This window comes from Miniopterus schreibersii (genome assembly GCF_964146895.1).
Source record: "Miniopterus schreibersii genome assembly, chromosome: X".
Taxonomy (NCBI): Eukaryota; Metazoa; Chordata; class Mammalia; order Chiroptera; family Miniopteridae; genus Miniopterus; species Miniopterus schreibersii.
The window spans coordinates 32,390,702-32,413,037 of record NC_138104.1 but is presented as its reverse complement, the minus strand read 5'-3'; the positions used below and the strand labels follow the sequence as shown (position 1 = coordinate 32,413,037).

The 22,336-nt window shown below is 40.0% G+C and overlaps 1 protein-coding gene across 1 annotated transcript in view; it reads left to right on the top strand.

Moving 5' to 3' along the window:
* DIAPH2 (diaphanous related formin 2) overlaps positions 1-22,336 on the top strand; it is a 757,596-nt gene that overhangs the window by 69,213 nt on the left and 666,047 nt on the right. Inside the window, exons 4-5 of the mRNA XM_081126081.1 lie at positions 531-635; positions 6,000-6,020. Coding sequence (XP_080982207.1) covers positions 531-635; positions 6,000-6,020 — 126 coding nt within the window. The remainder of the gene's footprint in view (positions 1-530; positions 636-5,999; positions 6,021-22,336) is intronic.

Genomic DNA, 22,336 nt, shown 5'->3' with positions numbered 1-22,336 from the left:
CTATATTTCTACCTTTTTTTTCTTTTTTTTTGCTTTTCCAAATCCAGCAATTTCTTATGAATTTTTCTTCAGTGATAGATTATAGATATATATTTTCTGTTAATTTATAAATCATATTTGGTCCTTTAAGTAACAGTGATCCTCAGGGAGCATACACCAAATAATAAAGTATGTGTTCATTAGTTATTTTATTTATTTTTGCTATCAGGGCAAATAAATAGCCTTGCTAAGGTATATGACGTATATCTGTGCTGTAAATTGCCAATTTATTCTATGGGATAGTTAAAATTTTTCCTTTCTGCCCCTTATTTGACTAGGTAGAGATATGAGCCATGAATATATGGTAGATTTTATTCAAACTTATGGTATCTAGAGTGGAACATAATAGCGAAGGAGCCACAAAAATGATTATTGTTTTTAGTCACAGCATGACTTACTATTTTAAGACAGAACATTAAAGTTTATTAATCACTTTTGAAACTGTTGAGCAGAAATCTGCTAACGCGCCCCCCAAATGTTCTTTCTAACAGGAGGACATGAACCTTAACGAAGAACGAAAAGCTCCTTTACGAAACAAAGATTTTACCACCAAGCACGAGATGGTTGTCCAGTATATTTCTGCTACAGCCAAATCTGTAAGTAGCGAGCCCTTCCCGGCACCGGCTTAATGAGCTTAGCGTTATCTGCTTAAAGATAAACCTCAGATCTTCAAGTTCTTGCCTCATTGTACTTATATGGACTATTCAGAAAAAAATGATACATGTGTTTTTTTGCACATTTAGTATATATTTCAAAAGTGTTCATAATTAGAATTCCGTTATAAACAGGACAGACTAAAGAGAGAAGGCCCTAAGCTAATCCAGTGAGTCTTGGAGTGAAGGTTTTGTGCACTTACTAAAAATGCACAGCAGTTTGCAGGTATTCCACTTAATACACAGTTTGTTACATGAAAATTTTGGATTTTCAGGGCGGACACACAAGCCTAGTCACAAGCTTTAAGTTTACATTAAAGCTACACGTCTGGTGTCTGCTTGTATGAATATTTTAACAATTTTTTAAAAAAATGCATCTTTTATTGATTTCAGAGACAGGAAGGAAAAGGGAGAGAGAGAGAGAGAGAGAGAGAGAGAAACATCAATGATGAGAGAGTCATGGATCGGCTGCCTCCCGCACGCCCCCTGCTGGGGATCGAGCCCAAAACCCGGGCCTGTGCCCTGACCGGGAATCGAACCCCGATCTCCTGGATCCCAGGTTGATGGTCAGCCTCTGAGCCACGCCCGGCCAGGCAACAATATTTTTAATATGCAGTTTTGTTAGCTGTTTTTCACTAGTTTATGTGATACTGACTTTGTAAACTGCCTTCTAATTGTCATTACAGCTTAATTTGATATGAAGAAAGTTGCTTAAAAGGAGCTTGAATCAAATCTGCGAATCTCAAAAGATTTGAGAGTAGGGTTCATTGAAAAGACTTATCAGAAGGAAAAACATAGTGTTTTAATGGAATATGCTGCTTTGTTGACACCTTAAGGTGCTTCCAAAAATAGTCTCCAGGATTGATTTTTTTTTTTGGGGGGGGGGAAGTACTTTTGAAATGGGGAAATGTTTACATTTGTATAAAGAAAAACCTTTTCTTATCTAGAGATGATAAAATCATTATGTATATATTATATATGTGTGTGCCTGCACACACACACACAGTGATTTTATGTATGTGGTATATATATTATATATGTTTATATATATAAATAATGTATATACATACACATTTACATTTAAAACATGCATATTTTAAGTTTAAAAAGCTGACCAGAGAAGAAAATAGTTCTCCTTTGGAAAAATATATTCTAAAATTATTTGGCTATCCTGTTAATGCTATTTCAGTCCAGTAATTGCAGTGGCAATTGCCGATGCATTTTGCCCTGAATTCTACGATTGTATTGATTCCATATTATACTTTAAGCAAGCTAAATCTGAATGCTGAACTATTTAAACATAACGCATTGTAGCTCTGCCAGAGCAGAACAACAGCATGTTTTTTAATTTGCTTCTGGTATCCAAGGGCAGAAATATGTTTCTAGTGATAAGTGAAATTTGCCATGAGCGTCGTTTTCAATAGAATTAGGTGATGCGTAGGGTTTTACTTTGAAATTCTGATGAATCTCTTCTCATTTTTCACTCAAGTTATTCTCAGTAAAATGCTTTAGGAAAATGCAGGGTGTACACTCAGTGTTATTTTTCTAATACCTAAAGGCGAATACAGTAGTAAATCTATATAACCAAATCTGAGTGCGAAGTACAGATAATAATATATGAATAATCATGTCGTATTTTTAATGAGATGATTTTGTTAGTGTTTCTGGCTCATTTCTTGTTGTTTTTGTTTGTGTAAGTGGGGCTGAATGTCATGAAGATTATATGAAGCGCTTCACTTTTTCTGATTTTCACTCTGCCGCTGTGTAGAACTCGTTCCCATTTATTCTCAAATTGTTTCCTTTTCAAATGACCAAAGAAATGCACACGTGAAGTCCTACACTCATTTTTCAGATTAAAATGCTAAAATTTGGGGAAATGTGGGATGAGCTGTCTTGAATTGCTTTGTTAAAAAAGTGGAAATGGAATATTTCTCAGAAGACATTGGAAATTCTATGTTTAAGGCATTTGCCTCAAAGTCAGCACCTTAACTCTTTCTCGTATGGCCTTTGTATCATTCAACACACATAGGAGCACCTGACAGGTGGCCCCCACTTTTTATTAGAGTTTCAAGATTATACATTTTATTTGCTAATATTTTTTATGGAGCAAATATGATGATGAAAGAAAGCCGGTTGATAAGCATGTTTTAAAGCTTTCTCACCTTGGGGAGACATTAATTAGCACTGTGTTTTCTGTTGTTAAAACAAAGAAAACTGCTTATGTGATTTCTTTTTGAAGGCGAGAGGGATGCCGTTCGGTGACACACAGTCCTCTAATCTTTTGACCTCTCCATGATTATGACAATACAATTTGCATAAATTAACAACCTAACCTGTAACTGTTTACCTGTGTGTACCTAAGGTTTCCATCCTGCTCGCATATCTTATACTTTTTTATGCCTACTTTTTCATTAGATTGACACGCTGATTAAAAATGCTCCCTCATTTAAAGTAGATCGGATTGTAACCACTTCTTTACGCAGATGGCTTATAAAGTAGTCAAAACTTTCATCTGGAAGTAAAAAGAGAGTCAAGGGCTAGAGTCCCTGGTGGAAAAAAAAAAAAATGTTTTCTAGTCCCATGCGAAACGTGAGAATTACAGGTAAATTGAAACATAAAATTGTACATTTTCCCCTCTCGCATCTGCAATCAGTCATTTCATGGGTCATTGCCAGACAAACAAAATATGAAATATGAGCTCGGTCAGAAATGCCCATCGCTCCGCTGGGCCCCTGTAAGGACAGGAAAGCAAAAGGAAAGGCCGCAGGTATGTGCGCAGAACCTGCTTCTAAAGCAAACGAGCGCCTGTTGCTTAATTAGCTTTGCTAAGATTAGCCCAGAACAAGAGAACGCAAAGGAAAGGAGAAGATAATAAAGCTATTGCTTAGTGTCCCCGCTTCAAGCCCCGCAGTGGAGAATGGAAGTCGTGCGACCTGGGGGAGCGGGGCCCCCGGGCTGCTCTGCTCAGCTCAGCTCAGCCGCGGGCGTGGTTCTGGGCCTGCCTGAGGCGCCGGGGCCCCTAGATCCTTGGGCCACAACTAATCCCGAAGAGTCTGTGTTTTAAACACCACCGTATGTTTTCAGAAATGGAAAACCAGGCTTCGTTAACATGGCCGCTTCATAATCCTGAAAGAGGGCAGAAGGCACCCGTGGTTTGGAGGGCATCTTGCGCGCTCTGTCAGAGCAGCCGCTCGAGACAGTTTTGAGGAAAAAGTAGCCACTGAAATCCTGGCCGTAGTTTGCCACACGCCAGTGTCCTCCTCGTTAGAATGTTAGGAAACCGGTTTGTTCCTAACTTAAATCACAGTCTTCGAAGTTGAGATTTTAAAATATATAAAAGTGTGTTTTTGAAGACTGTTGAGCCCTTGAGAGGTATGATTGATTGAAAAAAAATCTCAATAGGAAGTAATTTCAAATAATGATACCAAATACATCGATAGATTATTTAATTAATTAATTAATTTATTTATTTTTAAAATATATCTTTATTGATTTCAGAGAGAGGAAGGGAGAGGGAGAGAGAAAGAGAAACATCAATGATGAGAGAGTCATTGATCGAGCCCGCAACCCGGGCCTGTGCCCTGACCGGGAATCGAACCCCGATCGCCTGGATCCCAGGTCGACGCTCAACCGCTGAGCCACGCCCGGCCGGGCAATGTTTTTTTTTTCAGATTGACCCATAAAATAAGCAAAGTTTCAGTATGTCTGTGTGTGTATTTGTATACATGCATCATGGCTTTGCTTTTGCCGTTATCAGATATTTTTTTTCTCAGGTCTTCTTTTCCAGGCATGGTCTGAATTCGGTGAAACAACCGAACCCAAACATGACCAAATCAGTTCTTCTGAGCTTCCCTTTGCCAATCTGATCCGTTTGCTGTATGTGCTTCAGCTAAATGCAGTCATTCTGCAATCTGAATGAATCATTAAATGGGCCATATTCTGGTCATTTCGCTGGGTATAGACCTGCCTTAATTGTTAAGACAGGCTGGCATTCTTTTTTTAGTCTCATGTCTGTGCTAAATAAACAAGGGACAAATAAGACCTCTGTCTTTTTGGAGGGAGGAAATAATTTAGGTCAATAGCATATCTTTCAATTCAGAAGACTGCTAATGGCACCAAAGACGCTTTTATTCAACTAAATAATCATTGCCTGTAAATAGTCTGTCAAGCGAATATTTAAGAAAGCTGCTTCTCTCTTTGGAGATTCATGGATTCCTCTGAAATAATTTACTTGGAAACTGTCATTATCTTTTTGTATCTGGCAGTATCCTGTTCAATTTAGGATTCTTACTGGGATTTCAATTATATTTATTTTTAAAGTACAAGCTGAAAAATAGAACACATTGATAATAACTTCTATCAAATTAATGGTTTTAGATTGTGCATTAGCTTTTTTTGGACATCGCTTGATATTCAAGTGCAGAAATCTGATTACAATGATTTGATTTATATTTGGATTTTGGCATAAAATTACATTTACGACTATATGATTTTACTTCTTGCTTTTTAAAATACAGTTCTGCCTCTCAGAAATTCTCTTATCTCTTATCCATTAGGAAAAGCTCAATCGAAGTTACAATTTTGAACTGCTTCCTCTTTATGAATATCTGCATGTTTAGATATAAAATGCTTCTTTGTCTTTACATTATATGGAAAACTCTGATCTTAAAATAGAAATGCTAGGATGACCTAGAAAACTAGAATCGTATGCAGTTGATCTTCCTTGTAATTTTCAAGTGGAATACAAAATATTATAAACCTTAAATTTATAAAAATATTAAATATTCCAGTTTTCAAACTAATTTTCCTTTCTTAACTTAATACATGACATTGAATGCAACATTTGTATTCTAAAATACCTTATTTCAGCCTTAAGAGCATACTTTTTATAACAGTAAAAGGGAAAAACTAAGCAATATTTGGGGGAAAAATTAATTTTCTATTGACAATTTTTTTTGAGGGGCTGTGGGCTGGTAAAATATCTGATGCCTAATTACACTTAATCTTGCATGACTTGTTTTGATTGCACTATCAGTACATTTTAAAAAAAATCCTCAAATTGTGATCACCTTTCATTTGGGAGACCTCATTCCACAGACTTTATGGTAGAAATATGGTAGAAATGAATAGTGATATATTTGTTTTAGTCTTTAGATCTAAAGTATTAAAAGCACACATAGGGTTAGCTATATACTAATTTACTAAACACTTAACTTGTGTGAAGAGCTTCTAATTACTAATACTGTTGCTGTTTGTTTTTGTTTTTGTTCTACACCGTAACCACTCTCCGTTGACCACTGCATGCAGATAGTTGGAAGTAAAGTTACGGTGAGTACAAAAGACATGTTTTACCCTTAGATGTGAATTTGTGCTTTTTGGAATCGAGTGACTTTTGCTTATGGTATTTTATACGTTCAGTTACTCTTTTGGTGTATATTTGACCAAAGCAGTGAGGTAAATATTAAAATCAGGAGATTAGAATTTGGCCATGATAAGTATTTTTCCTGTGGTTTTGGGAAATGTTTTAGAACTAGAACATGCTTGTGTATTTTGTCTGAGAAAGTGTTACATTTGCTTCTTTGGAACTGTGCCTGTCGGTCTTTATGATCCTGATGAAACTGCACGTTGCACCTCAGTGTCTCAGAATGGCAGGGGGAGACTCCTGAAATGTTGGGATTCTTATTAAAATATCTCACTTTGATTTTAGTATCACTGCGCTCGTAGAGTAATGAAAACAACCCTTGACGTCCAGTCGGGAGGCCTGGGTGCTAGTCTCTGCTGCGTGCTGCTAGTCGGCTGTGTGACTTTGGGAAGATCATAGAATTTCACTTCGGTTCAGTTATTAAATGGATAAATTGAAGCGATTGGCTTATATTATCTTTTAAAAAATAGTTTATTGATTTTTAGAGAGAGAGAGAAACATCGATGTGAGATCGTAACATCAATCAGCTGCCCACTGCTGGGGATCGAACCCGCAACCGGGACACGTGTCCTGACCGGGAATTGAACTGGCGACCTTTTGGTGCAACCACCTGAGGCATACAGGCCAGGGCCTATTATCTTTTAAGACCCCGTTGCTGTCTTTTAAAGGTGTTATATTCAAGGCACTGTATTTCAGTGTTGTAATTACATGATGCTCTATTACATAATACACCAAAATGGCCTGTATCGTAATTGAGAGCTATTTATAACTACCTTGCCTTCGTGACTAAGCCGGCTATAGCAGGGAACATCTTTAACCTCACCAAGTGCCGTGGTATCTAGAGTAGCGAATGCATTTAATATTTGTTTTGCTTTTAAATTTTTATTTCTTCTGTTCTCTTTTTTATTTCCACGTGACATCTGGGGGTGGGGCGTGAAGCCATCGATCTTTCAGGATAATTTTAAAAAATCAGCACATATTTCTTAAGTGCTTATTATGTGCCAAGAACTGTGCTAGGTGCACCGATGACTGGACAGTAAGAATAAGACCTTTCCGTTTCAACAGTATGTGTTGAAACCTTCAGTGGCGCGTGCTGGTTGTAAGCGTACAGCAGGCCCTCGAATAATGTTTCTTCCAGCGTCGTTTCACTGTGACGCTGGTGAGATGCTGTGGCAGCTGGACTCTTGTGTGTATCAGTTAGTCTGTGGGAAGACTGGTTTCGTTACATGTCGTATCGCTTAAAATTGCGGTTCCCAAGAGCCTATGGACAATGTCAAGTGAGGACTTACCCTAATAATAGGGATTTGTATGCAGGAGAGAGAAGTAGGGTTAGAGGAGAGAGAACTCCATGCCAGTTTCTGGACTTAAACTGGGCATTCTGGAATAGTTACGATGGCTGGGATTGGACTAGGGAGAGGAGCCCATGGAGGCTCCCAGATGAGGGAGGTGACATTTAATGCAAAGGCTTGGAGAAAGAGCCAGGTCGTGTGTGATCCCGCTTGCTTGCTTGCCCCTGGAGAGTGGTGGGGAAGCAAGAGATGAGGGTGAGTTTGTTGGAACAAAGACTGCATATTGCAAAGAATTAAAAAAATCAAGTTGAAAGGGGATCTCGAAGTCCAGGCAGAATATTAGACATTAGTTTGAATTACATGAAGCAGGGTTTAAGAAAAAGGAATTTGACAGTAGTAGGTAAGCTGGATTAGTCTAATGGCTCTCAAACTTGAAAGTGTATCAGAATGCAGTTTTTGTGTTTTATGGGGATAGGGCCTGGAACGCTGCATTTCTTATCAAGCACCGCAGGAGATTCTGTTAAGGTGGGCTGAGGAGCACACTTTGAGAAATACAGGATTATGATAGAGAGAGATTTGTTTGGGGGGCTACCTAGGAGGCTTGTGTGGGAGTCAATGAGGACCTGTATTGAACTGGAGGGTAGGTATAGAGGGATGGGGTTAAATCATGGCATTTTGTGCAATAATCTTTTTTTTTTTTTTTTAAATATATTTTTATTGATTTCAGAGAGAGGAGGGGAGAGGGAGAGATAGAAACATCAATGATGAGAGTAATTGATCGGCTGCCTCCTGCAGGCCCCCAACTGGGGATCGAGCCCTCAACCTGGGCCTGTGCCCTGACCGGGAATCGAACCTGCATCTCCTGGATCCTAGGTCGATGCTCATCTGCTGAGCCACGCCCGGCCAGGCCAATAAAGGGATCTTGAGCTTATTTGAATGTGGGCCGGAGCCAGCCTACATTTTTGGTCTTGGCACCATAAGCCATCCAACGGCCTATGCCAGAAACCAGTGAAATACTGCTGATTCCACCGCATCCAGTTACCAGGTTCTATTGATTATTTATCCTAAATAACTCTCAACTCTCTCCCCTAATCACCTCCACCACAGCTCCCTCGGTTCCGGGCCATCAGTTAACAGACCTGTGATTGCCGTGGCCTGTGGGTAGTCTCCTAGTCTGTTCTCTCACCTGGTTCAGGCATGTTCTACACTGTGACCAGAGATCATGTTACCCCCTTAACACTGTCAGGTGGCTCCCTGTTGCCCTTGGTGACCTTATCCCCGCCTCCTTTCTGATTTCATCTCCAGCCCCATTCTTACACGCTTTTCTGTCTGTGCAGGAGCACCGGGCAATTCCTGAACACCCTACTCTTTTACCTCTAAATCAAGCATATTCTATTTCTTTGAGCTGGAATGCCCTTTGATTTTCTAGCTTGCCCAGCAAGCTCCTAAATATCCATCAAGATTAAACTCCATGTCAATCTTCGGAGAAGCTGTCCTAGATAATTCCTTCCTTCCCATGGCGCTGTGTGCATAGCTGTGTTATAATATTGAACATATTTTATTTTAATAAGTCACTTATATGTCTCTCTTCCCCAATGAACATAGCTCCTGCTCGCAAAATAGTAGTTCTAATGGGGAAGGCAGACAGGTAAACACAATAAAGGCAGGGCCTGAAGATGCGGTATTGTAAACGTTGCACTGTGGCAGGCCAGCAGGCTCTATGTGGCTCACGGGAAAGTCTCATTTTGTCAGTGTTTTGAAAGACACTGTAATGAGATGGGTGTTATGATCGATCTGCAGTATAAGCTGTTCCCTACCCATTGTCTTGTCTACGACCTGTTTCTCACGTTGGAGTCTGCGAACCCTACAATAAAGGGAGCAAACCATACGGGTCAGCTTGCAGAGGAACTGATGAGGGATTGGTTCTAGAAGTTTAGGTGGGAGGGGTGCCTAAGTGGAGGAGTTTGTGGTGGTTGTCTTTTTTTTTTTTTTTTAAATATATCTTTATTGATTTCAGAGAGAGGAAGGGGGAGGGAGAGAGAGAGAGACAGAAACATCAATGATGGGAGAGTCATTGATCGGCTGCAGCCCGCAACCCGGGCCTGTGCCCTGACCGGGAATCGAACCCCAATCGCCTGGATCCTAGGTCGACAGTCAACCGCTGAGCCACGCCGGCCGGGCAGTGGTGGTTGTCTTGAGACGAGAGAGAGGAGTGGAAAAACAGTATTTAAAATCACTCTGGTGAAAGTCAGGTCCAAAAGGCCGTATTTTTCATGCTCTCATTCATCAGAGGAAGGGAAGTATCTCTTCATTGATAAAATGGGCAGGTCAGAATTTCACAGAGGTGTCCCAGAGAGGAATTTCCAGAATAACCACTTTAAGGGGCTGCCTAGAAATGACCTACGTTGATCAAAAAATGAGTGACGGAGAAGCCAGATTGAGGTGGGCGAGGCGAGCGGGGTCATGAACCGGGCCTGTGTGACCCTGCCTCTGTTTCGTCTCTTCAGTGCTGATTGGGAGCAGAAATGGAGGCCTTTGAGGCAAATGCCACTTTTCCACGAACCAAACAGAACTACCGTCACTTTTGCTTTCCACGCTTCCCTTTAGAAGTTTTACTTGGAAAACCAGGCTGCCAACGGCCTGTTACCTGAACCAGCCTCTCGGCCCCCTGCAGTCTTGCCTCTGACTCTGCTCAGCTGCTGTGTGTTTTGCGCAGAGCCTTTCCCTTCCTTTGCCAACATTCTGCGCCCCCTCTCCTGTGAATCCTCTCCTGGTCCCCCCATCCCGATTTCTACCTAATAGTTTATCTGAATTTCTGTAGCACTTCCTTTTTCATCTCTTACGGAATCGCTTTCTGCCTCGCCTTATGCTTTCTATTACTTTATATTATATGTTCCTTAAGGGCTGCTCTTATAATACTCCTATTTTACTTTATGGCAGCGATTTTCAGCCTCGTTCAGCTCATGGCACATAAGCTAATTACTCAAATTCTGCGGCACACCAAAGAATGTATTTTTTGCTGATCTGACAAAAAAATAGGTGTAATTGTGATTTATTCACACCAGATAGCTGTGGTTGTGTTGGCTGTCATTTTTTTAACGTTTGACAATATATGGGAAAAGAGGTCAGGGCCCCTGACTAAATAGTCAGGTATTGCATGTTTTAAAAATTCTTGCTGCACAGCGGTTGAAAATCGCTGCTTCATAGTAATATATAAGCCTTGAATAATATTGTCACCCTATATCTGTAGTGTAGACCCTGTGAAGGGATGTAAATTTGAGCAGAGGTCATGGGTTTAGAGGCAAGTAGACCCGGGTTCATTTTCCCACCCTGTTACATACTAGCTGTGTGACCTTGGATAATTTACTTAACCTCTCTGAACCTCAGTCTCCCCATCCATAGAATGAAGATAATACTAAATTCAGAATGGTTTTGGAACTTATTGTTTATATTTACTATATTTACTGTATAAAGAGGTTTGCAAACAGGTCTAAATTATTTTTATTTTTTTAAATAAATATTTATTGACTTCAGAAAGAGGAAGGGAGAGGGAGAGAGAGAGATAGAAACATCAATGATGAGAGAGTCATTGATCGAGCCCGCAACCCGGGCCTGTGCCCTGACCGGGAATCGAACCGCGATCTCCTGGATCCTAGGTTGATGCCCAACTGCTGAGCCACGCCAGCCAGGCTAAATTATATTTTTTGTTAACAAATGTATTCTTCAAAATTTTTGGTATGAAAAAACCTAAAAGCAGGAAGATGACACAGTAAAATTAGGTAAGAGTATGAGCTGCTTTTTTTGATTGGTGAAATATTCAAAGTGTATGCTATTTGCTAGCATTTATTCTGGGTCAGGAGTGGTGGGAAGATGTGTAACTGGATGGAAAAAGAATATTTCACCCATTTATTGGGAACTGTGTGTTATGTCGTGTAGATTATTGTTGGGCTTGAGAAAAAAAATGCGTATGTGGTCTTAAGATAATATTGACAAGGTTATTTTAAAGATTTAGTAAAATAGTTGAAGATCTGTTACGGGTACCATCTCTGCAGGGAAATGATAAAACATCTTTGTGTAGATATCTTAAAATAGCAGAAGAGAGTTTAAGGGAAGGTAGAGATAGAAAAACTGAATGGCTTTTCCAATGGCTTGTAGTTCTAAATAACCGTTGGACAACTTTTTGAACCAAAATAAATTGTTTTCATTATTTAGTAACACATTGCATAAAACAGATTTAGAAAACAGCGAAAATGATTGATTTGATTTCTCTGCAAGCTAGGAATAATTTATCCACAGGTTGAAAAATCACTATTCCTCTGTGGAGACAAAAAAAAAAAAAAAGAGTTCACATGATTACATATAATTGGAAAATAGAATTAGAATGACCAGACCTTTACAGTGTTAAATGTAAGGTAATTTAATGACATAAATAATTGGGTGCCTAGTGCAGCAGTAGGATGCTTTTGGGATAGTGTTTGTTTTGGCATCAGAAAGACCTCAGTATGAATCCCTGATTCACACTCATTCCCTGGGACCGGGTGGACCACTCCAGCCACAGTTTCCTTCCTTCCTTGCAGTTACTGGTTCCCTCTTAAATGCCAGGCCCTATTCGGGGTGCTCAGATGATGAGCCACCCAGTGCAGTTCTTCATGGAGCTCACATGCCAGCTGGGGAGGTGGACAGTAAGACACATGTCAAATATAATGGCAGGTAGTGGCAAGTGCTGTGAAGGGGGGACAACCAGACCAGAAAGCTATGATCAGGGCTGTGCCATGATTTAAGTAGGTGAGCTCTCTGAGCAAGTGGCAGAGACCTGGAGTTGGGGGGAGCCATGCAGATACCTAAGGAAGAGCTTTACAGGCAGAGAAAACGTTAAGTGCCAGGGCCTTGAGGCCAGGAGTGTGGCTTGAGTATTTGAATAGCACAGGTCACCTTGGCTGCAGTGGGGTGAACCATGGGAAATACTGGGGCATTTAATAACCAACCCGAGAGCCAGTTAAGGTGACTAAAAACATAGGTTCATCATGGCTTTGGGTAGTAGATTGGGAAAGGTGGGCTCAGGTCATTTTAGAAGGGCTGTGCCGAGGAGTGGTGAGGAATCCTGGAAGGCCCTGAGCCATGGGATGACACACTCTGAGCTGTATTTGGGGAAGATTAATGGAGCAGTGGAAAGCGGAAAGGTTAGAGAGTGGGGCAGGGAGATCAAGCTGGGGGTTGGTGAAGTAGTTTAAATAATAAGACCCTGAACTGGAGAGTGGTTAGTGAGAGCTTAATGGAGGGTATGGATGAGAGAGAGGGAGATTGTGGCAGTGGAATATCTCAGCCTCGGCAAATGATTAAAAAGGGCAGAGGAGCCGTGTGAATCGGTAATGACTGAAACTTCAAGCATGAGGGACTGAAATGATGGCCACTTGAGCATTCACAGAGAGGTCAGGAGCAGGACTGAGTCTGGAGGAAAGATGACGAGTTCAGTTAGGCGCGCCTATCAGGGAGAAATTAGTAAAATCTGCAAAACAGGCCTAAAGTTACCGCCAGGCGAGACCATTTCATTAGCACTTGTACCATTAAGAGTAGAATTCTAGCCCGGCCGGGCGGGGCTCAGCGGTTAAGCGTCGACCTAGGATCCAGGCGATCGGGGTTCGATTCCCGGTCAGGGCACAGGCCCGGGTTGCGGGCTGCAGCCGATCAATGGCTCTCTCATCATTGATGTTTCTAGCTCTCTCTCTCCCTCTCATTTCCTGTCTCTGAAATCAATAAAGATACATTTAAAAAAAAGAGTAGAATTTTATAGTTTGATTCTCTATTTTGGACTCTGACTTTTACTGTTTTATTTATTTAAAAAAATTTTTTTTAAAAAATATATCTTTATTGATTTCAGAGAGAGGAAAGGAGAGGGAGAGAGAGAGAGTTAGAAACATCAATGATGAGAGAGTCACTGATCGAGCCCGCAACCCGGGCCTGTGCCCTGACCGGGAATCGAACCCCGATCGCCTGGATCCCAGGTCGACGCTCAACCGCTGAGCCACGCCGGCCGGGCCGACTTTTACTGTTTTAAATATGCCCTCTGCACATTGCTTGCCGCTGGACATAATGTTGTTTCTCACCCTAACGCCACTGACCTGTTGATAAACTGAAACCTCAGTGCCTGTCCTAGGCAGCGAAGGCCACGTGTGCTTCTGGTTGGCTCAGTGGACCCGGGGAGAAAAGGGCGAATTAATTTGCCGGCCGCTGGGACTGCTTAGCAGATAAGCCAGTTTACATAACGGGGATGCCACATTTGTGCATTTTGCTGCGCTTCTGAGTCATCTGAGTTAAGAGGACAACCGCATCACAGGTGAAGGTCAGATGCAGATGCGTGGTTTTGGGCCCTAATTGGGGCGTGGGACTCCTGGGCACTGACTGAGCGAACAGTGCAGAACCGTTTTCTCAAAATAGAGCCAGATGGATTCGTTTCCCCTGGCTGCTGAAGAAGGAAGGTCATGCTGAAAGAAAGTTCCTGTTAAAAGTATAAGCTTATGGTCAAGCTCAAAATAATAAATTCAAAATGCTACTGATGTGTGCTCCTTACTGTAAGCCACTAGTAATCATAATATTCATAAAAGACCACGATTGTGACGGTATGCATTTGGGGCTTAAGCTGCTATTGCATTACGGAATTGAAGTTTTATTAGTTTACTGATCGAATAGCGTCTTAATGATTACTTCATGTGATGTTACACTTGTGTCAGGCCAATTATTTGAACAATCCTGTGAAAAAAGAGAAAATCTTCTTTGCCTTTAAAAAAAAAAAAATGTATAGTCCAGAAGGGGGAGACAAAACATTGATTATTGAAGCTTGAAGTAGCTGCTTCATGATAAACCGTGGCTTTCTTGATCTTCAATTTGATTGTTTTTTTCGTAAGGGTTTAGAAATTGTAGGATGGTTGCGACTCTAAAATATTTAGTTTTATGGCGGTAACAATTTTGTTAAAAATCTAAATTCAATCAGAATAAAATAATCAAGGCAATTATTTTTAACTAATATATATATATATATATATATATATATATATAAAGTAGAAAAACTCATTTGGTAATCAGATGAAAATAAGAACTGAGACTGTTTAATGATGGTATATTATAAGTGATCTTTTAAAAATAGCACAAGCACTATTAAAGTTCCAATTTCGCTCTTTTCTAATTTCACATTCATTATGTGCCAGGAGTAGCTACCTTCCCATTTCCTTAGGTTTTACTACTGCAAGCCAGCTTGAATATTATACTTGTTTTGGATAGGAGCATCTGAAAATGTTTTGAAAGGTTTTATTATTTAACTCTCCATTCATTCTTACATCAATTTCTTATCAATCCCTGTCTTTCCAGTGCATTGCCATAAATTACATTATTTCATCATGCCAGATTAAATTCATTGTTTAAGGAATGCTAAGATAGTGTAGATTATAAAATATTAGCAAGTCATCTTGGACTTCTGGAAACATCTGAAAGACAGTATGAATATTGACTTCCTGTTTAGACATATATTTTGTAAATTGATTGCATTAATATTTATGAGTATGGGATAGTTATGTTTTATAATATATCCTGATATTGGAAACAAAAAGATGTACTTTTCATGTAGGATTCTGCACTGTAAGTTTATTTTATATGTACTTTGATTGTGATTGTGTTAGAAATTTCTATTAAGGCTTTTTCTCTGTGTGTGTAATCAGGGAAAAGAATACATTTAAAAGCTGATGCTTGATTTAAGACATTTCAAATGAGTATAGCTATCATTTCATATTGCATCGATTTTTTTTTTTTATGTTTCAACTATGGCAAAAATTTTAATCAGCCATAGAGCATGAGATAATTGTGTGTTTTTTGTTTGTGTGTGTTTGCTTTTGTTGTTAAGTAATATAGTCTCTACATTATGTATCTTTTTAAAGTCTGTGCAATAAAATAAAATAAAATAAAATAAAATAAAATAAAATAAAATAAAATAAAAGCTCTGTGCAAAATTTAATGTTGCCTTTATAAAACTTAAAGTGGCATGCACGCCACCGAGATATTTTTTATGAGGCAATGCTTTCTTGATCCATGTAGTCTTGTCAGCACTGGCAAAAATGAAAACAGTAAGGTAAGCATCAATATTAAAGAGTTCTCTTAACTTACTATGTATCAGATTTGGGGTTTTTTCTTACATATTTGATTCCATTTCCCATTTTAGTTAATCAAGTTTCTTTTATCAGCTTATTGGTTAGGAAAGGACTGTTTGTTTGAATGAAAATTAGCTCCATTGAATGGGATAAGGGCAAATAAGATCATCTTTAAAATGCCACCTTAGATTTATAAAGGGCTTTAGAGTTTTTAAAGCCTTATCATGTATTTTCTCATTTGAGCTACATATGACATGTATTCCTGTAGGTTTGTGCATCAGTTTTTCAGGAAGATATTGCCTCTGTTCTCTGGGGTCTGGCCTTATCCCATGGATTTTTTTATTTTTTATTTTGAGTAGTATATACTTGCCAAGTTGTCAACTGATATTCATAATTTGAATTAGTATCCAGTTTATCTGCTTGTATGTCCTGCTTCATGGGCTTGCATCTCTAAGTGATGGTCATGTGACTAGTAACGTTTAAGGTGATTTTTTTTTTTTTTTCCTGTGGTTCCCATAACTCAGATACCAGGATTACTACATTAATTACATATGCTATTATAGATGCAACCACAATTACCTATCAAAACAATAAAGAAAACAAAAATGAATTTCAAGAGCATCAATCAGATGCACAAAAGGCTTTCTGAGCTCAGTTTTTATGCTGATCTGTTTGTAAATTTTGCTAACCTGTCGTGGTTCCTTTCTTCAATGAACTTGTGATCTAAGGAGGAAGTAATTGCCTGTGCAATGTAATTCTTGTGCTCTGAGTATTGTAACTGCTTTGGATGCTTCAGGTAAATCCTTTCTTTTCATGGAGGATGATGCTTTTTTGGCGGAGCGGTTTTGCAGTGCTCGTTTACAAAGTGTGATTGGCAACTGTATCCTAGATATTGTGTGTGTATGTGTGTGTGAATCTTTTTATCCATCTATCCTCTCAAAGTTAAATTAATGTAGGTTCCTTTATGTTTGAAAACTGAGACATTTTAAGAGAACAGAGACTTTTCCTCAAGATTATTTAAGATTTTCTTCTTGTGTGGAATGCTTTTGCTTAGAATGAGAGAAGGTATACGTTATGGGCTGAGTTGTGTCCCCTAAAATTCATATGTTGAAACCCTAATCCCCACTACCTCAGAATGTCACTGTATTTGGAGATAGGGCCTTTAAAGTGGTGAAGTTAAAATATGGCCATTAGCCTGGCCAGTGTGGCTCAGCGGTTGAGCATCGACCTGGGATCCAGGTGATCAGGGTTCGATTCCCAGTCAGGGCACAGGCCCGAGTAGCGGGCTCGATCCCCAGCAGGGGGCGTGCAGGAGGCAGCCGATCAATGACTCTCTCATCATTGATGTTTCTATCTCTCTCTCCCTCTCCCTTCCTCTCTCTGAAATCAATAAAGATATATTTAAAAAAAATAAAATGAGGCCATTAGGGTATTTAAGAAGAGGAAATCTGGACAAAGGAACACCAGGGGTGGGTAGAACATTTGAGGACACAGAGAGAAGGCAGGCATCTGTAAGCTAAGGAGGGCGGCCTCAGAGAACAACCCTGCTGATACCTCGATCTTGGGCTTGAATCCTCGAGAACTGTGAGGAAATAAATCTTGGTTGTTTCAATCTCTTCTTCTGAGTGGTTTTTGTTTTTGTTTTTGTTTTTTTGTTATGGCAGACCTAGCAAATAATGTACTCTATAATATTCATTCCATTGTAGTGAACACTTCATAATAGCTAACCTCTGTAGCTAACTTTGTGTCCAGAACTGTGCTAAAAACAAATCCCATGGAAAAAGGAACTCCCTTCTTCATAGCAATCATCACCCCCATTTTATAGGCGAGGAAAGCGAGGCATAGAGAAAAGCAAGTGCGCTGTCCGAGGCGGCACAGTGAGTGGGAGAGCCAGGACTCGAATCCAGTCGGACTGACCGCAGAGCTTGGCCTCTTGACCAAAACCTAGGAATTGGGGGATCCCAGGCAGTTGTGGAGAGTGATCACCACCATGGCTGCTTACCTTTCCTAATGTCGTTATTACTTAGCCCTTCACCCATTGCTCAGAGGTGATTGTCACCTTCCAGCAGCTGGAGATGCTCATAGCCACACCCTCAACCGAGAGAGAGAGAGAGAGAGAGAGAGAGAGAGAGAGAGAGAGAGAGAGAGAGAGAGAGAGAGAGAGAGAGAAAGCCCTGCCTGCGGGCAAGCTATTGTCACATGTTGCTCTATGGGGCAGAAATGACTGAGCAGACATGGTCTGTGTGGTCTCAAAGCAGCTGTTCCCAAACAGGTAACATCTACTCAGATGCACAGAACATACTGAGCAACTTAAATGTGAGGAAAGAGACACTGCTGCTTTATGAACCAAACAGAAGGATTAAAAATAATCCCATTTTTAGCAATGGCCTTTAATTCCTCTTAAGCCATTTTCCCTGTTTCTAAAATAGATTAAGCATTGTGTCTCTTCAAGCTTTATATCATTGCTGTTCACCTTTCTTGCGCACTCTTGCCTTTTATAATTAATTTCAATTAAATATTAGTTTTGTTTAATTAATATTATATAATTAAAATGCATATAAGCTCTCGAAAGGGCAGGGACTATGTCTTCATATACCTTAGACACTTAAAAACACACTAGGCTATAGCAGTGATAAAATAATTAAACAGCCTTTTGTTCAGCCTCTACGTATCCGCAGCTCCTCTGACGCTGAACTGGATATAAACTGAAATCTGAAAGCTGCCTTCATAATGCTCGTCAGGAACAGAAATCCCCTTGCCTTGGAAATGCACTCCAGCACCTTAAAGCCTTATTTTTTCCAAGAATAAACTAAATTTCTCCCGTGGCAGTTCAGGCCCCTCTCCTCTTGAGACGTTTCCTTCTTCCACCGAGGACGACTGTCCATCACTCATGCGGTCCCTCTTAGATGGAAGTGGCCCTTCAGCTGCAGCTGCTTCTCCCACTTGCTTTAACTTTTCCATACAGTCCTGCCTGCTTTTTAATTGGCTGGGGACTGGACAGTTTGTGGCCTCAGAACCGCAAGTGCTACTTGATGATACACCCAATCTAAATGCTGTCACTCTCATTTTACTCCGTGTGTGTGCGCGCACGTGCAGTTCCTTAGCTGTAGCGGTGACACTGCTGTTGATAGCGATTGTGATTTTTCTGTACAGACGTGACTAAAAAAATACTGAGAACCCCCCCATCCCCCCATTATCTAGGAGGCTCCAAAAACATCATCACACCAGCTAGAAACGTTCTGGATGTTCACCTGGAGTTTCCCTCCAGTTGTTTTTGCCCACAGCTTGGTGGACAGGGTGAATCACACCCACAGGGGAGCCACCACATGAAATGGTTGCTTATAGCATAAATTGTCACCTGGTGAAAATGACAGTGTTTGGCCTCAGAAGACCTGGGGTTTGGCTCATGGCTCTCTCTCTCAATGGCTGAGCGATTTCGGGATAAAACACTCACCATTTTGCGAGTCCCAGTCTCTTTATTTTTTTCCTCCCCTGCCATCCTAATAGAGTCATGAAGCACTTTGTTTGTAAACTGCAAATCGCACTACACAATGAAATGATTGTCATCGTGGTTCCTAATATACATTTTTGGGGAAGAGAGCGCTGAACCACGACTACTGCCAGCTTGTGGCGCCGCATGCGCGCATGAGCTTCATCACTCAGGGTCCGGCCAGAAGCCAGTTAGTTATAGCCTTTGTGAGAGCCCAGGTCTTCTAAGGAGGCCCCTAGGCCTCAGACTACATTTAAAATTACCTCTTTTTTTTATTTTATATATGTCTTTATTGATTTCAGAGAGAGGAAGGGAGAGGGAGAGAGAGAAACATCAATGATGAGAGAGTCATTGATCGGCTGCCTCCTGCACGCCCCCTGCTGGGGATCAAACCCGCAACCCGGGCCTGTGCCCTGACCGGGAATCGAACCTTGATCGCCTGGATCCTAGGTCGACGCTCAACCGCTGAGCCACACCGGCCAGGCTAAAGTCACCTCTATATGAAAAGAGACAAGCAGCCACGAGGATTAGCCCCAATCCTCCATCTAAATATTAAAATGTCTGCATTTTCAACAGCACAGCCTGGCACCCTTTCCTCATTTTATTTAAACCCTTTTCTCCACTTGAATATTGTATATAACCTACAAATAGATTAAGGTTTTCAATAACTACTTCCAAACTAAGGCCACACAAATGCAGAAATGGGAAAGTGTCGGGAATACTATTTTAAGATTCGTGATAATAGGAGTTTGGCTTTAATTTTTTTTAAAAGTAGTACTAAATGTTTAAATACAAAAAGCTATGTTTCTTTTCAATGTATGTTTTAAGTCATGTGTGCGATTTAAAGCAAACCCTTTTCCAATTTGTTGTTCTCACTCTAAGAGTATACAGTACGTTTCAGAAAATTGGATAATGGATTTAAGGAGAGAGAAGGGAGACACCCTATACCCCAGACCCCTAACATGAAGCGGTTAGGAATTTGGTACTGATATCCACTCACCTCTCTGCTGCCTAGTTATATTTTTAACCTGGCTCCTACCGCCCTTTGTAGCTATATCCCCTTCAGAAATGCATCCCTATGCTATGATGGGGTAAACTGATACAGATAACTTTTGGTAGATTATAGCTTCAGATGGCAAAGTAGTATTTTACTCAATCCTGGCCCCCTTACATCATTTAATTACAGTCTGGGTACTATAAACTCGATCTAGAAGCATTTGATTCCTTGGGTAGTTCTGGCACAATTGTATCTTTAGTAATGTTTGAGCCTGTGAACAGTTAGAGGTCATTTTTACACTTAAAAAATGTAATGAAAACTGTCCGTGATCTATTTCATTATTGAATGAACATAACCCACAATTGCCATCAGGATATGAAACAGCACTAAATGTCAGTCGTCTCCAATAGGTATCTATTTGTAATGATTCATTTTCCATATTTATGAGACATGAATAATTTGGAAAAAATTCTAAAGGTGTTGAATGGATACAAAGCAGCTGAAAAATGTGTCAATAACTCACGAAATTTTGTAAACCTCAATCTTCATGACTTTTGAGGGGGCACTGTTGAATTACTGTTGTGCAGGAAGCAAGACCTTCATTTGGAAAAATTACTTGTATTAAACAGATGACTAGGTTGAAATAGCTGCTAAACAATTTCATGTTTTTGTTTTTATTGTACTCCAATTATAAAATATCACATCAGATTGTAAGTATACAAGTGCACAATTCTAATTTTATTTCTGAGTTAGCACATTCTCGAGAAGTTGATTGAAATCACCCCAAATATTTTAAAGGGTTTCTTATATAACAGTCTAACCATTTGAATTGAGCTAAAGCAAGACTGGCATTTTAGCAGTTAACACCTTTATTAAAGGAATTGATCAATTATTTTATAGTTACCCATCGTGTTTCCACTTTTTATTTCTGAAGGTATAAGGGACTCATTACCACGTTTTGTTATTCGTTCTCATTTCTTATTTTGAGAAATTTCACACCTACAGGGTCATTATAAGAATGTTACCATAGCCACACCCCTCACCTAGATGCCCTACTTGTTACCATGTCATATTTGCCAAATCCTCTCTTTTTCTTTTCCATTTCTTCTCTTTTCTCTTTTCTGAGTCTTAGTTGCCGGTTTGTAACACTTCCCCCCTAAACCCTGGGCGTCTCTTAAGAACAAGGACCTTGGGCACAGGCCCGGGTTGTGGCTCGATCCCCAGCAGGGGGCGGGCAGGAGGCGGCCAGTGAGTGACACTCTCATCATTGATGTTTCTCTCTCTCTCCTTCTCCCTTCCTCTCTCTGAAATCAATAAAGATATATTTAAAAAAACCCAAAAGAACAAGGACCTTCTCCTATATAAGCACAATAGAATTTTAAAACTCAGAGACTTTGTCACTGATACAACGGCCTGTATTCAAATTTCCCCACTGCTACCCCAGTTATGTCCTTTGTGACTTCTTTTCTCTGTGGTCCAGTGAAGGGTCATGTGTTACATTTATTTGTCATATCTTCCAGTGGTCTTTCATCTAGAACAGACCCACCGTAGACTTTAAAAAACTTTATTTCATTAACATTTGGATGAGACCAACCCAGTCGTTTTGCAGAGTGCCCCTCAGTTTGCATTTGCCTGATTGTTTCCCCCTAATCAGATTCAGGGTGAACATTTTTGTCAGGGACGCTCTGCAGGTGCTGTTTGCCCCATTATTGGTGATGTCAAGTGTGATCATTCGGTGGAGAAGGGATCTTGCTTATTTGTCTTTGTAATTAATAGGTAACATGCGAGGGTGTTCTTTGCGATCATGTAAATAACCTGTTCCCAGCAACATTTCACACGGTTTTAACATCTGTTGGTGATTGTTGCCTGAATCAGTTCTCACTGGGGTTTTACAAAACGGTGATTTCGAATTTCATCACTTTTCCACGTTTATCATCTGGCATTCTCTAAAGTAGAACTTTATTTCTCCTTCCTTTTTGAATTTTTAAAGAACACTAGTGTGGACTACTGGATTCTTTCTTTAAATTTAGTTCACTGCCATAGTTTATTGAGGAAAAAATGTGTTAAAACCTTTCAAGTACTTACTGAAAGTAAATAAAGAAGTTAAACAATTCACATCTGTCTGGTTGGAACTTGGTGAGGTAATTACACTCATCCTAATTTATTAACTCTCATCCAGTAGTAGTTATCTTCCCCACTCCCACCCTCCAGGGAAAAAAACCCCAAAAAACATTAAACAGGTATAGTAGAATTTGAAGTAAATGTCTGATGGGATCCATTTCTTCACTGTAGTTGTTAAATTTGGCCTTCT